We start from the raw sequence: 13754 nt of genomic DNA on the forward strand, positions 1-13754 counted from the left end.
TATGTAATTTTGTAATAAAATATTTATTGACATTTATTAAAAGTAGAATGAATATTGTTGAAGATATTTTCATTAAAATATAATAGTTGAAAGGATGTTGATATGAACGCAAACGAACATTAAAGTTTAACACCAATTTATGATTCTAAAAGAGTATATGTCAAAATTTTAAAATTATTCGTATTATTTATATAAGTTCATAGATATATAAAATTTATACAATCAATATGTGCAATATATTTTTAAAATTTGACATTTGCTCTTTTAGATATATACTGTTACAAACACTTATAAATTAAAATATAAATATTGAAAAGAAAGCAATACTATTATTGTTAATTTTATGTTATTTACATTTAACAATTGCAAAAATAACAATTGTTTGGATATTATATCCGTAATTTGGTCTAAAAGCAGAAATGTACGAGAAAGTAAGAATTCAAACAACTAAACGTTTTCTTTGTTCGTGAATTCTATCCATCTTTGTATATTGGGCTAGTACTGTGATATTGACATTGTTATTTTAATATTAATCCAGGAAATCTGAAATTTCCTTTTTTTTGTACAAAATCGACATCTCGGATTTAATACTGGTTTAATGTATTCTATTCCCACTTGGAATCATTCTAAAAACAATAGCGGTATGGAACACATCAGCATCCGTACATTAATAACCTCGTTAATTAAATGCACGCGAGTAGAAGGCTTCAAATACATCAGTGCCTAGTTCGAGCCTTTGCCTCCGCCGCGAGCATTTTGTGCTGCGCAATTACAACGGCGCTTGTAATTGTTTCGTTTGCACCGCCGCTTTTTTTCTTCTCGCGTCCGGTTTTACGCAACGGAAATTACAGCCTTGGCAATTAATGATGGAAATAAAAACGATGAATGTGGCTAATTTTTACATTGCACTTGTAAAGAGATATTGTTATTATCCATATCATTTCGTTCGTGAAGCTATAACTTTATCGTTTACATATATTACATTTTAAATACATTGCAGATCGACAATCATTCACGAGAGAAAAGTATCTGTTATTTGCGACTATAATCGTTAAAATAATTAGCAGTTTCGTGTACGTAGTTATTACCAATGGCGTGGCCAGGGGACTGCTATCAAGCCTTCCCCAACATTTCAAGTCAATGACTAAAAGTCCCAAGAAAAAATCCGCTGAGAAGCTAAATTTATATTTTCCGCCAAAGATTGTTGGCCTCTCGTCAATACTTATTGAAGTTACAGAGAAGCCAAATTTGGACTGATTCTAAATTTTCTGAAAATTCAGTGAGCAGTTACAAAAAAAGAGTGTACTCAAACAAATTACTATACAAAATTATTAATGTACATTAATCTATATTTTAATATAATTTGTTAAAGATGTTTTACAACCAGGGACCCGGATCGAATCAAATTATTGTTTGGTTCTGATTACGGTTTAATAAAAATATTTTAAAACCAGTTTTGGTTTCAGTTTCGATCCCTTGGCAAATGCAAGAATCTAAAACCGTTTAAATTCTGGTTTTTTTCGTTTTTTTTCCGGCTACAGTTTTGATTTTTGATTTTTGATTTTAAACATTAAAAATTACATGTTGATAGTGTGATTTTCCTTTCTTTTTGTTATCATTTGATTATAAAAGTTTAATTATTAATTTTAGTCACATAGGATGTCGAATATAATTATTAATAATTTGATGGTCTTACAGTTATTATTGCTTTAGTTTTAGTTCTTCGAAGATGAATTTACCACAGTAACAGATAATTATTGGCTAAATAATCATGTTCGGCATTAGAAGTATGAAAATATTATGTAAAAATAAATTGCAAGAACCGAAAAAATATATCGAAAAAACCGTAAAACGGAAATAATTTAATAGTTCTGATTATGATTTCGGTGCTGTAAATTTAGCAGAACGCGGTTATGGTTTACGGTTTTGGTCCGACTAAAAAACCGGTTATGAAATGGTTATGGGTTCCAGTTCCGGTTCGGTCCGGGTCTCTCTGTTTACAACAAACATATTCTTTTTGCAATAAAGTAAAGCATTTATCGTAAATTTAAGTTAATATATTATTCTAACTGTTTCTTTCTTGTATTAAGAGAAATATGTTTTATATAAAAAAATATGTTCATTTAAAGTAAAGCCTTTTACGTGCAACACAAAAGAAACAATGAGTAGTAGATTTCTCTGTTTGTAAGAATATTATATTTATACTATATTTCTCGTAATTTTGGGCGGAAAAGCCTTTTGAGGCCTAAATAAGAGTGAAATTTTCTAAGATTGAAAGAATTTCATGTATAAGAAATTTTTTTTGGGATGCAAATACTTTTCTCTCAGTGTTCAAATCTACGTAAACAAAACTATAATCCATCATCGAACAATGCCATTCATTCCTGTTTCCCTTTCTCATTCTCGAACTATCATTAGGATAGTCTCACGAACACATGCGCACATATTTATACAGGAAGTTCTTGTAAGATCAGTGCGTACTAACGCCATATTTTCATTTTTCATGAGAAATTTGCGATACCTCTAATAAAAGTCCTTAAGAGAAGTCTTGCAAAAAATAATTAACGTAAATTACAATTCGCAAGTAAATAATTCGAAAATAATTCTCTCCTTGCCGACTCTACTTGCGTTTTTTCATCCTTGAGATTCTGTTTTTTTCCTTTCGCACGCACGATGTTACGATCATCGGAAATTCAACTCCATTAATTTACCTTACAACGACGTATTGAGTATACCTTTTCGGCGAAATCGTACTTTGCGCTTTACGAAAGGAAAGTCAGCGCTATCACAGGCACAATTAGCGACAAGGCCAGCGCGAAGGACGAGCCTGGAAACAGAAGTTACTCTAGTGAGAATTTTCCAAACAAAAAGTAACGTCAAAATGCTCTTTCGAGCAAATGATTGTTAATTTCCTCGTTCTGCGTCAGACGTTAACCGTATCGCGCGTTAAACGTATCGCTCTTTGCTTACCAGCGCTTACATCGCTCTTCATTGTCACGCATTTATTCTCACTCAGGACGAAATTATCGGCGCACGTGCATCTGTTGGAGTCGCAAATCACAGACTTGATCGGCGGATCATTCTCGTAATCCTCGGCCTGATAACACTCGTAATTGTTCGCGCACTCCTCGTCGATCGCTGCAAAGCAAAGAAAACGATTGGTTTTGTAATTCGCAACCTGTGCTTCTTTTTTTCCAGCAAGATGTATTCATCCGTTTTCTCTCGTCGGGAAATAAATTTATTATAATTCAATTTTGTAGAATAACGTAGGAATTCTATGTGTCTATTGTTGCTTGAAGGTACCTTTGTTGGGGAAACACCTCGTCAGCTCGTGTTCGTAATGAAAACTCTGCTCGCACTGGCATTTATTAGCAACGCAAACCGAGAACTCGAACGTCGCCGTGCACTGTATCGACTCTACGCATTCGTCCTGTATGTTTTTGGCAGCCGCTAAGCACTTGTCGCCTGTCGTATTCAATACCATTTCGGCCGCACATCTGCATGTCATGTTGTCATTGCAGACACCACCCTGGATATGCGAGCATTCCTGGTTTTTCGTGCACGACTCATTGTATCCTGCAAACGTGATTATACTGACAGAAAATCGAATATCCCTCCACTTACGACGAATTTACGTTCCAAAACTACGTAAAGCAAATTGATGGTGAGTTAAATTATATTTATATTTAATTTGAAATAAATGAAACGTTATTTATGCAAAATAATTAAATTTAGTTTACTAAAAATTATTTTAGACCAGACAAGATGTTTCTAACACATTTTTGAGTGTTGAAAACGATGACGTAAACTAAATTTTACCAGCAGATTTTTAAAATAATTGAGGTTTAATATAAGAAATACATTTTTTGTGATGCTTAAGATTTTTTGTAAAAAAAGTTAACGTTATCTGAGAATTTTGATCACATACCTAATCTAGTTAAAAAAAAATATTTTTTGTAAATTAGTAATTTTATTAGTAGAAATGATTATATCTCTTTGGGAAATAACAAGGCAAAATGGCTTTTCAAGGGTTAATTTTTCTACTTGCAAATTGTAATCACATTCATTTTATAATTTTTAATATAATATTTGCTATTATAAAATTAATATTTGTCTTTAACGTAGATTAACTTTAACAAGTGATTAAAAAATAATTCCATTTTTTCTTAAAAGTATTTATACTCATAACACATATTTGTTATTATTATTCAAAATTAATATTTAATTTGAATAACTGTATATTTAACAAATCTTGAAGCAACTTGTTGTAATCTACTACTTAATTTTTAGTCAACAGCATGCCAATCAAATCGAGTAATATAATAATAATAGTAAGTAGAGGGATACCTGTAGTAGACTATATAACATCCGCAGCTAATTTTGTAAAGTTAAGAAAGAAAGTATTGAGAATTATAGCCAAGAAACAAATGTAACATAATTTAATATTTATAACTACAGCATAATAAAAATTGTTAATCAAATATGTTGATATTAATATAATTCGATTATATATTTAAGTAATATATCTATAAGTGCTCGTCAGTGGTATCTGCAATAAATCTCTTCGAATGTATCGGAGTCGATGTAGTGCGCAACGACATTCGAATAACATTATTTCACCTATAGTTGCATATACTATTAAATAGTGGTAAAATAACAGGACACAACTATAATATATAGTTATTTTGCCAATTAAATTAATCATTTTGTTTATCTCGAAATAAAATAATCTAAGGGCTTTTCCCCAAGTCTTCTTAATTACATTATATTGTCATATTCATCAATGTGCGAATGAAGTTGAGAAATTACATTTAGATCATAAAAAAGCATTAATTTTTTTTGCATATTAATTTGTAATTAATCAGGAAACCATTATAGCACTTACCGACTGTTTTCCAGCATGCGTTGTCTATGTAATGATGACCAGATATACAAACGCATTTGCCGTTCTCGCAAGTAGTATTTGCTGAAAACGCTAAACATTGATTTTCATCTGTGCAAGAAGCCTCTATCGAGTCAGCCTCTGTTTAAAAAGATTATATAATCAATTAACATTATTAATTACTAGGTTTATTATAAAAAACAAATAGTTATAATAATTAATCAAAAAATATCAAATTATATTTTAATTAAAAATATTTCTAAAACTGCTTTAAAGAGTTTTTTTAATTAAAAACAATAAAAAAATCAAACAATTTTTATGTTTCTTCACACTTACTTGAGACACAGCTTTGCTTGTTACTCGACGGCACGAAGTTTTTTAAGCAGACGCACTGACGAATAGTGCTATTACAGGTTCCTCCAGGGAACTTACAGTCTTGTTCGTGTTTGCACGTTCGATAGACTAACGGACCTAAAAAAATTACTTTATTTGTTTATTCAAAAATTCGTCAAGTAAGATAAGAACGTTAAAACGCATATCGGATTGTCCACTGGAGATTAAAAATTGGGAAGTAAAGATTTTAGAATTTAACCGATAAATTTAAATTTTAATCCGTTCCATTTTAATTAATTAAATTCTAATCTACACTTTGCAATCTTTAAAAGGTTTAAGAATGTATTACACCTATTTTTACAAATATATTTAGTAATAATATTTACACCTAAAATTGTATACGTATAAAATTTGGTTTACAACATTATATTTTTATTAAACCATTTTTATTAAACATTTTTATAGTTTATTTACTTTATTTGTTATTATTTTTATTGGTTAAAATAATAGACAGGAGCTCAATTTTTTGGTATAAGTACTTTAAATATTTAAGATAATTTATCCAAAGTTTTATTGCAAACTTTATATAAATTGTTTTGAATACTTAACAAAATTATTTAAAAAAGTTAAGACTTTTATCATTATTTTTTATTACATTTCTCCTGTTGAAGCACATTCCTATCTCTTACTAAAATAATTTTTTATTTAAGTAGAAAATTGCTGCCAAATTTTTTTGTATTACTTAAATGCAATATAGCAGAGTCTATAATTTTTCCATAATTTTTTTCTTATTTTAACAACAAGTGTAATACATTCTTAAAACACTTAGTCTCCGGTCGTATCACCTGTAATTTTAGTTTCATGCATAGATCCATTGATACTAGAGCAAAATTGAACATCAGTGTCTGCCCTCGGACACATGCAATATCCGTTTTTGCAAAAAGCATCCACCGGTAATGTCGGCATGCTCCTACAATCTGATGTGTTTCCGCATGGAATATGTACGTCTGTAATTGAATCGATTGTTCCAGAAAGTACAAAAGAAGCAACTTTTCAAAAGAGACAAATAAAGGTTGATTATTGTCCTATTTTCGAAAAAATTATTATAAACTATGTGATTAAATATGCATATAACAGAAACATATGGTAACATACATCGTGATTCTCTCTAATTTTTATTTTAAAATTTGTTTTACAATTTAAAAGATAAAACATTTCTCTAGTTTTTATTTACTCTTTTTATTTACTCTTATAAAATTAATACATTAGTCATTTCTATGAAGAAAAATGTAAGAACTATACAGCTTTTATTGAAGGTACTGATATTTTCTCTAATGCGTTAATATTATAATTAATAGCACAACATTTAATAATTATGCGCGATAATCACGGTGAGATTTCTCGTAAATTTCTCTATTAACTCATAAAAAAATAGAAAGTGTATAACCATTGTGTATTTCGAGTGATATGGATGATTTTATCTGGAGAACGTTTTAATTACTAAGCAAACACTATTTTACGTGGTAAACATGTATGTGGAAACAAATATTTTCTATTTTGATAAGAAATTACGTTATTATGATTCATTTGTGATTCACATGTATTATTATCATAAACCATAACCGTTAATCAGCATATCGAGCTTGAGTGATTCAAACGCGATGTTTGAACAAGTGTAAGCGTTACAAATTACTAAAAAATAATAATATGTATTCGAGATTTTTTGGCCAATTTTTGTAGCCAACGTTTGAATAAAAGAATTTAATTATTATAAATTAGTAATTTACTTAATAATTAAATTATTAGTAATTTTTAATATTAATTACTAAAATTAAAGATTTAGAGTAAAGCTGAGACATTCATAGCACATCGCAGTTTATTTTTAGTAAGCGTAGTAAGTCGCGTTTCGCAGTTCTTAAATTTTAAATTTTAAATTATTACAGCCACGAAACATCAATTAAATTAATCACAATTAGATAATTTAAAATCTATTTTCGCGCGGGAAAATGTACATATATTCGAGAACATGTTTTCCCTCGCACAAAAGTATATTTTAAATAACATAATAGTAACTAATTTAATTTAGATTCGCGCCGAAGGGAATCTGGAAACACAAAAGCGCGAGGCAAATTCGAAGAAATTTCCTCTCGTAAGAAAAGGTCACCCGAATATTTTGAACGTTATGACACGGTGTTTACACGGCAAGTGTTATCGCGCCGTTTCCCCGTGTGATCATGCCAAGTGCACATGCTTCAAAGTCGTTCTGTCCCGTGTGAGAATACGCATAAAAAATTCTTTACAATTATCGCGGCCGCGCGCGAGAGATATTAGCAAGGCAGATCAATCGCGAGATGACTTGCACTTACCGATCTTGTCTCCGTTCGTAAGACCGATCGCTACCAGGATCAGGCACATCATCTTCATACCGGCCGGACTCATCTCTTCTCCCGATGCGATTCGACCGCGGTTTGCAATTTGTTTCTCTCGATCTGTTCGGGCGACTCGGCCGCTTATAGAAATCGGTCTGCCGATCGAGCGTTGGGTACCGCGAGCGCGACTGGCGAACACGAAACGTAAATCCGGAGTGCCGAGCTTACGGAGTCCTCCTTCTCGTCCCGTTTGCTGTCTCTCACCCCCTCGGCGACCACTCGCTCGCAAACACATGTGTTCTGCGTGTTCGTCCCTCTCCGCGTGCCCGTCCTCGCTCCCACTACGACGGCGCTAATTTTCTCCTGAACGGATCGCGGAAGCTCCGATGAATCCGATCGCATTTTCCTCACGCCACCACGCTAACAATAGCACGCTAAAAATGCACTTAAATATCGCATCGCGGCTACGTTTTGTCGTTATCCGCAATAAAATCGCGTTTCGCGGAATCATTAGTCGAGTTTTCTTTTGTTGCAATACGAAGGTATCGGGTGTCCCATTAGCTACGTTGTCTTTCATTACCTCGTTAATATTGTTCTGTTGTTTCTCGTTTTTTAAATCAATACGTGCGCATTTTACTTTTGACACATTATACATTAACCGTCATAATACTTGAAATTATATTACTGTGTTAATATTGTTATTAAATCGATATGTGCTTATATATTCACTAATTGATATAATACAACTCTCCCTATTTACATCAGGAAAAGAAATAATTGCAGTAACCAATTATTCGCTATAATTTATAGTTATTTCTGAACTTATATTTTTGTAATTGTTCAACAATATAAATTATAGTTTGTTTAAACTATATTAAAGTTCTCATAATTATAATAACTACCATAATAAAATGGAAATTTAAATATAATAAGTTGTATCATAAAACAATCATTACAATTATTATTATTATATGGTGATAATTAGTATATATAAAAATAATATTTCTGACTATAATTGTTTTACTATGTAATTATGGTCGCAAATAACGCACTTTTTTTATCAGAGTATGACTAAATAACATTCCGAGACTTTGGTGATAAATCAAATTGATCGTAAGTCAAATAGCATTTACAATTTATAAAGCATTACTTATGTAAAATAAATATTTTATTATTAAAAGCAATTCTAAACATTTATTTAAGAAATGATAAAACAGAATTTTTTTCTCTTTTTATAATTCCAATGTAAAATTTTATTCCACGTGTCTCCGTTTCTTCGCTTACCGCGTCGTTTACTTAACTCTACGCGTTCATTAATTTGTTCACTCTATATTGTTCCTAGTTCTCTTTCCTTCAATCAATTTCAATTCTTAACATCATGAAAACCAGATGAAACTAGATTTTATTTTTAAGAACTAAACTACTGTCACATTGTTAATCAAAAGTTAACGACCCGCAACAATTACGAACATTTGTTACATTCGCGCTGATACTGTGATACCGCGTGTATCACAAATTATTTATAAATATTGATTTACAGATTTGCACGTGTGTTACTTAAATATATATATAGATATCCACCCACGTGTCAAGTAAAATATTCAGGTTAAGTTATTTGCCACGCTTCCTTCATTTCCTCGTAATTTCCGATGCACACGGCATTCTACGGGCTGTCAATGAGATAAATGTGACTTATGGCGCGAATCGCTACCGTGAATTAAACGCGTATAATTAGAGCGTAAAATATCGCGCGAGAGCGTAAGTGAGAGCGTAAAGGCCACGGTATTGTACCCACAATGTTAATGAATCCGATGAGGTTTTATTAGCTGAATAATCGCTATCGCGGCATCACGAACCGCCGTTGAATGAACGCTTGGTCAATTAAACAAAGTATGCTGATCGTATTATGTCATTGGCATATCGCATTCCTTTCCTCGTTTAGTGGTCCGCTTGGTTTATGGGAAAAGGAAACGAAATGTGTAAATCCGATTAATTATATTATCGGTTAATTCTACGATATCGGCTCTTTCTCATGATCTTTGTTTTGATCTTGTCGTGTTAACGATATCCAGTAAGTAACGCAGAAATCTTCAGCCGCCTTTCGGCTTCATCATCAGATCGCGAATTCGCAAATCGATGACACAGCGCGTTTTCTGTTTTTGTTTCACGCAATACAATGACGAGAAACGCTAATTGTCACGGCGTTCCGGCGTCTTTCACAAGTCGAATTGGTCTTGGTGTATATTTGTCGATCAAACTTTTCTCGAGTGACAGGATAAATCATCAGTCAAACATAAAAAAAAAGAACACCTTTCTCCGTTTTAAGAGGGAATACATAATATATTTACATGGGTCATAACTTCGTGAATTCTTTATGAAGAAATGAAAAGAGAAGTCCTGTTTATTCGTGATGTTATAAATTTTTGTTCGTTTCTTTATCCGCGACAAAAAATGCAAGTCGATCGATCGACCGATCGCCCCGTCTTTAAGCTGTACTGGTCACACGATTTTGAAAACGTAATTTAGCAAAATTTGGATAGCGATGTTATTCTTTATGTTTTTATATGTTAATAAGAAATATGTAAATGTTAAATAGAGATCACTACAATGGAAATAAACACAACTTCTCTCTTTTCGTTGTCCCACAACAACGTCGCAAAGTTAGGTTTCGTTTTAAGTTCTAGATGTATACATGTTCTCTTAAATAATATTAAGGCGATGCAAGTCTTATGCCCGTATTCATAGTCAGGCCTTATACTTAAGGCCTCCTTAAATTCATCTTTAGATACTTTGTAGCCAATGAAATGATTCGTACACTAAAAAAAAAATGCAATATATGTAGTTGCGGGCTGTAACTACAGATATACTCAATACAATAATATATGCTATTGCAGTATCAACATTGTACTTGCATTAACAGTAAATATTATTGTATTGAGTATTTTATGTAGTTGGCAGCACGCAATTACATATGTTATTGGCTATATTTTTTTTTCTGTGTAGAGTATTTAAAGATAAACTTAAGGTTTGACTAAGCCTTAAATATAGTATAAGGTTTGACTACGGGCATTAATATCCGAAGACGACGGACGCATTTTACTCGACAAATGAAACCTCTGATTCACTCCGAGCGGGATATCGCTAGATACGCCAAGAGATAAGACGTTTATCTGATCAGGGCGTATATACGTCCTGTAATAGGTGCGTCGTAAACTCGCTATCTAACAGTTACCTGGATATGTCCCACGTTCGCACCTGATCACCAGATCTCCGTTCCGATGACGGCTCTCGTCTGCATCTCTCTAATTCTTTCCTCACTCGCCGGCCACGTCTCCTCTCAAGGAAACTGTGAGTGTACTCGAATCACACAAAGAGGCGCACTGTTTTATTGAAATTGACGAGATAAAAGTTAACGAACTCCGAAAGAGACACGTAACACGATTGTCGATAAAATAACACTCAAAGAAAACAAACGGGTAATAGCTGAAAAGTAAGAAACGAGAAGCAAAGAGCACACTGCAAATTAGTCTTCAGATATTTTTTACACATTTGAGATAAGTTGTAATTTTCCTAACAGCCTTTTTTGAATTTTAATTTTAAAAGACGTTCTAATCTTTCAGATAATATATTTTTACGAATTTGTTATACGCCTTTCAGACTATTGCGTTATTTGAAATCGGTCAAAGCGTTTGTACAATAGCAAATCAAATTAGAAAATTGATTTATTTCCAAATGACAATTCACCGCCATTTATTTCATAATTATTTTTCTCTAATAATTTTTTAAAAATTTATTCCTAACAAAATTAGATGTTTTATTTAATCGCACTCTCGGATTCATCGGCGACAAATGCGAGAGGGACGTCGACTGTATCGAGAATGCATACTGCCGGTGGCAAGATACCTGCCTGTGCGATCCATTTTACGCACCGACCCTCGATAGATCCAAGTGCACCGCCAGTAAGTTCACTATCAATTATTTTCCAAGTAAAAGATAATCGGAATCGTAACGTTGTGCAAAAGCGAGTTGACTCATTGAGAAGCGGACAAACGCGGAAAGTTGCCAAGGCAGTATATCTGTCGCATTATTTGCATAATTTATTTTTTTTTAATTTTTCATAATTTGTGTTATTTGACTTGATTCTTCATCGTTCGATTATATTAGGCAAATCACATTGATAATCCATGCTGCACTAAAAAACAAAAGTGTGATATTTGCAACTACAATTACAGTAAAATAATAGAGAGTAAAATAATTAGAAGTATTATTTTTATAGTAATTATTACTATAATATTGGTAATAATAACGATAGTAACTTTTATAATAACTTTTATAGTAATTGCTTTATAGTGCAACTTATATTAAAATTACAGATTGCCATTTTAGTTACGGAAACCTTATCATTAATTGCGTAGATCAATATTATAGTTACAGGAACTTTAATACAGTTTAAATAAACTACAATTTATATTATATGTTAATAAATAACAACAATAATTATAAAAATATAATGACTGTAAATTATACTAATACTATGATTACCGCAACAATTTTTTTCTCTCGGTATGCATTTATATCTTATACTCGTTATATATGTTTTCTTTCCTGGTTTTATCAAATAAGATAAAATTATTTCCGGATAAAAAGACTGTTTACGATTGATGCAGCTGTTGGGCTGACCTGCGAGAACGACTTTAAGTGTCAAAGTATAGCAAACGGCGAATGCAAGCAGAACACGTGCACCTGCAAGGATGACTTCTTCTTGGATAGCACTAATTCTTCAAATTGCGTCAGAAGTAAGTAAGATCTCGTAACAGGTGATTTTCGTTGCATTGAGATACAAAGAAAAATGGCGGGAAATATCGGAAGTCACAGTACTCCTGCTCTTACGCAAACGATTGAAATAACAAATGTTGCAGGACCCGTTATTATTGGTGATCACTGCCAATTAAACACAAATGACAATATGTGCCAAGAGAGTTTCAATTATGCGTTATGCATCAACGAGAAGTGCCAATGTATCACGGGGTATCATTTCGTAAACGAGACGAAGATCTGCGTGCAGACCCGAGGTACGCACCCCCCGCGCATCTTTCTTTTAGTAAACAAAAATTTTGTTTCATGCCGTCGGTTTATAATTTTGTCGAATTTCTATTTTCTGCTTTGTTGATTAATTTGATTTCCGAGAGAATAACGTATCAACTTATTTATTCAAAGCTCTATTCTTCACTTGCTCGCACGACTACGAGTGCTATGACGATAAGTCGCCGGACTCGATGGAGTGCAAGAATGGACAGTGCGTGTGCAAGGAAGGGGACCGATGTTCTAAAGGTTAATCACGCTTAATTGCACCGTTACAAACTAATTCGGTTCAACTCTTTCGAGTCGCTTAAGTTTTCGCCTCTTTCTTTCGCAGGCTCGCTGATGACGGCCGCTGGGATGTTCGTGGCAATTTCGCTCTTCCTACAACAAATCGCTCGCTAACAAACTAATTGCGTGGATCATTCAATAGTTTCAATCAATTTCACAATGCCGTTTGACGCAAAACTGAGTCAATTCGGTGTAAGCCAGTTACGTACAACTTCGGATTTAATGATTTTTATAAATTACTTTGAATTCAATAATTTAATAATTTCTTTGTATATTATATTTTATATTGTATTTATACTTTTAATAGATGATCTCAATACATTTTGAGAAAACAGATGTAAACCGATAGTTTTACAAAAATTATTCGGGTGTTATCGTAATAAAAAAGCATAATGTAAATGGAGAAGAAACATATATTTATCTGTTTTCTTTATTTTTGACATAATAGACCAATTCTTTTTTATTTTCTCTCGCAATTCTAATTAAGTTTTAAATATCTTTAATTAAATTTATAAATTTATTTATTTTATTTTATATGTACTTATCTATAATATATCTTTATAATTATAAAATTAGGTAGTAAGTTGTAAAAAATTTTTGAGAAATAATAACTTTTAATTTAATTTAATTATAAATAAGTTAATTTTAAACTTTAACTATAGTTCTTTTCAAAACCTTAATTTATTAAAGTTTTCCCTCCAAGTTAAAAATTTATCTATGCAAAAAAAAAAACAAATTATTAAAGAAAATATATTCTTATAAAAAATATTTTCTTATTATTTTATATAACTTAATTTACA

General features: G+C 31.9%; 2 protein-coding genes across 3 annotated transcripts; one reads left to right on the forward strand and one right to left on the reverse strand.

Annotated features, from left to right (window-relative positions):
• Nucleotides 1–398: 398 nt before the first annotated feature.
• Nucleotides 399–8396, reverse strand: LOC105835123 (uncharacterized protein DDB_G0272530). Of its 2 annotated transcripts, XM_012678127.3 has the most exons (7): nt 7582–8396; nt 6061–6222; nt 5219–5353; nt 4886–5023; nt 3304–3576; nt 2971–3138; nt 399–2827 (listed from the first exon to the last, which is right to left on the reverse strand). In XM_012678127.3, exons 1-7 carry the CDS (start codon nt 7877–7879, stop codon nt 2763–2765), a joined length of 1239 nt encoding a protein of 412 aa, XP_012533581.2. In that variant the 5' UTR covers nt 7880–8396; the 3' UTR covers nt 399–2762. The 2 variants fall into 2 exon arrangements, with proteins under 2 accessions (XP_012533581.2, XP_012533582.2); XM_012678128.3 differs by lacking the exon at nt 6061–6222.
• Nucleotides 8397–10777: 2381 nt separating this feature from the next.
• Nucleotides 10778–13296, forward strand: LOC105835129 (tenascin). The gene is made up of 6 exons (XM_012678134.3): nt 10778–10932; nt 11394–11543; nt 12252–12380; nt 12504–12656; nt 12802–12915; nt 13001–13296. Exons 1-6 carry the CDS (start codon nt 10863–10865, stop codon nt 13066–13068), a joined length of 684 nt encoding a protein of 227 aa, XP_012533588.1. The 5' UTR covers nt 10778–10862; the 3' UTR covers nt 13069–13296.
• The last annotated feature ends 458 nt before the right edge of the window (nt 13297–13754 follow it).

Source organism: Monomorium pharaonis, chromosome 1 (assembly GCF_013373865.1).
Source record: "Monomorium pharaonis isolate MP-MQ-018 chromosome 1, ASM1337386v2, whole genome shotgun sequence".
Lineage (NCBI taxonomy): Eukaryota > Metazoa > Arthropoda > Insecta > Hymenoptera > Formicidae > Monomorium > Monomorium pharaonis.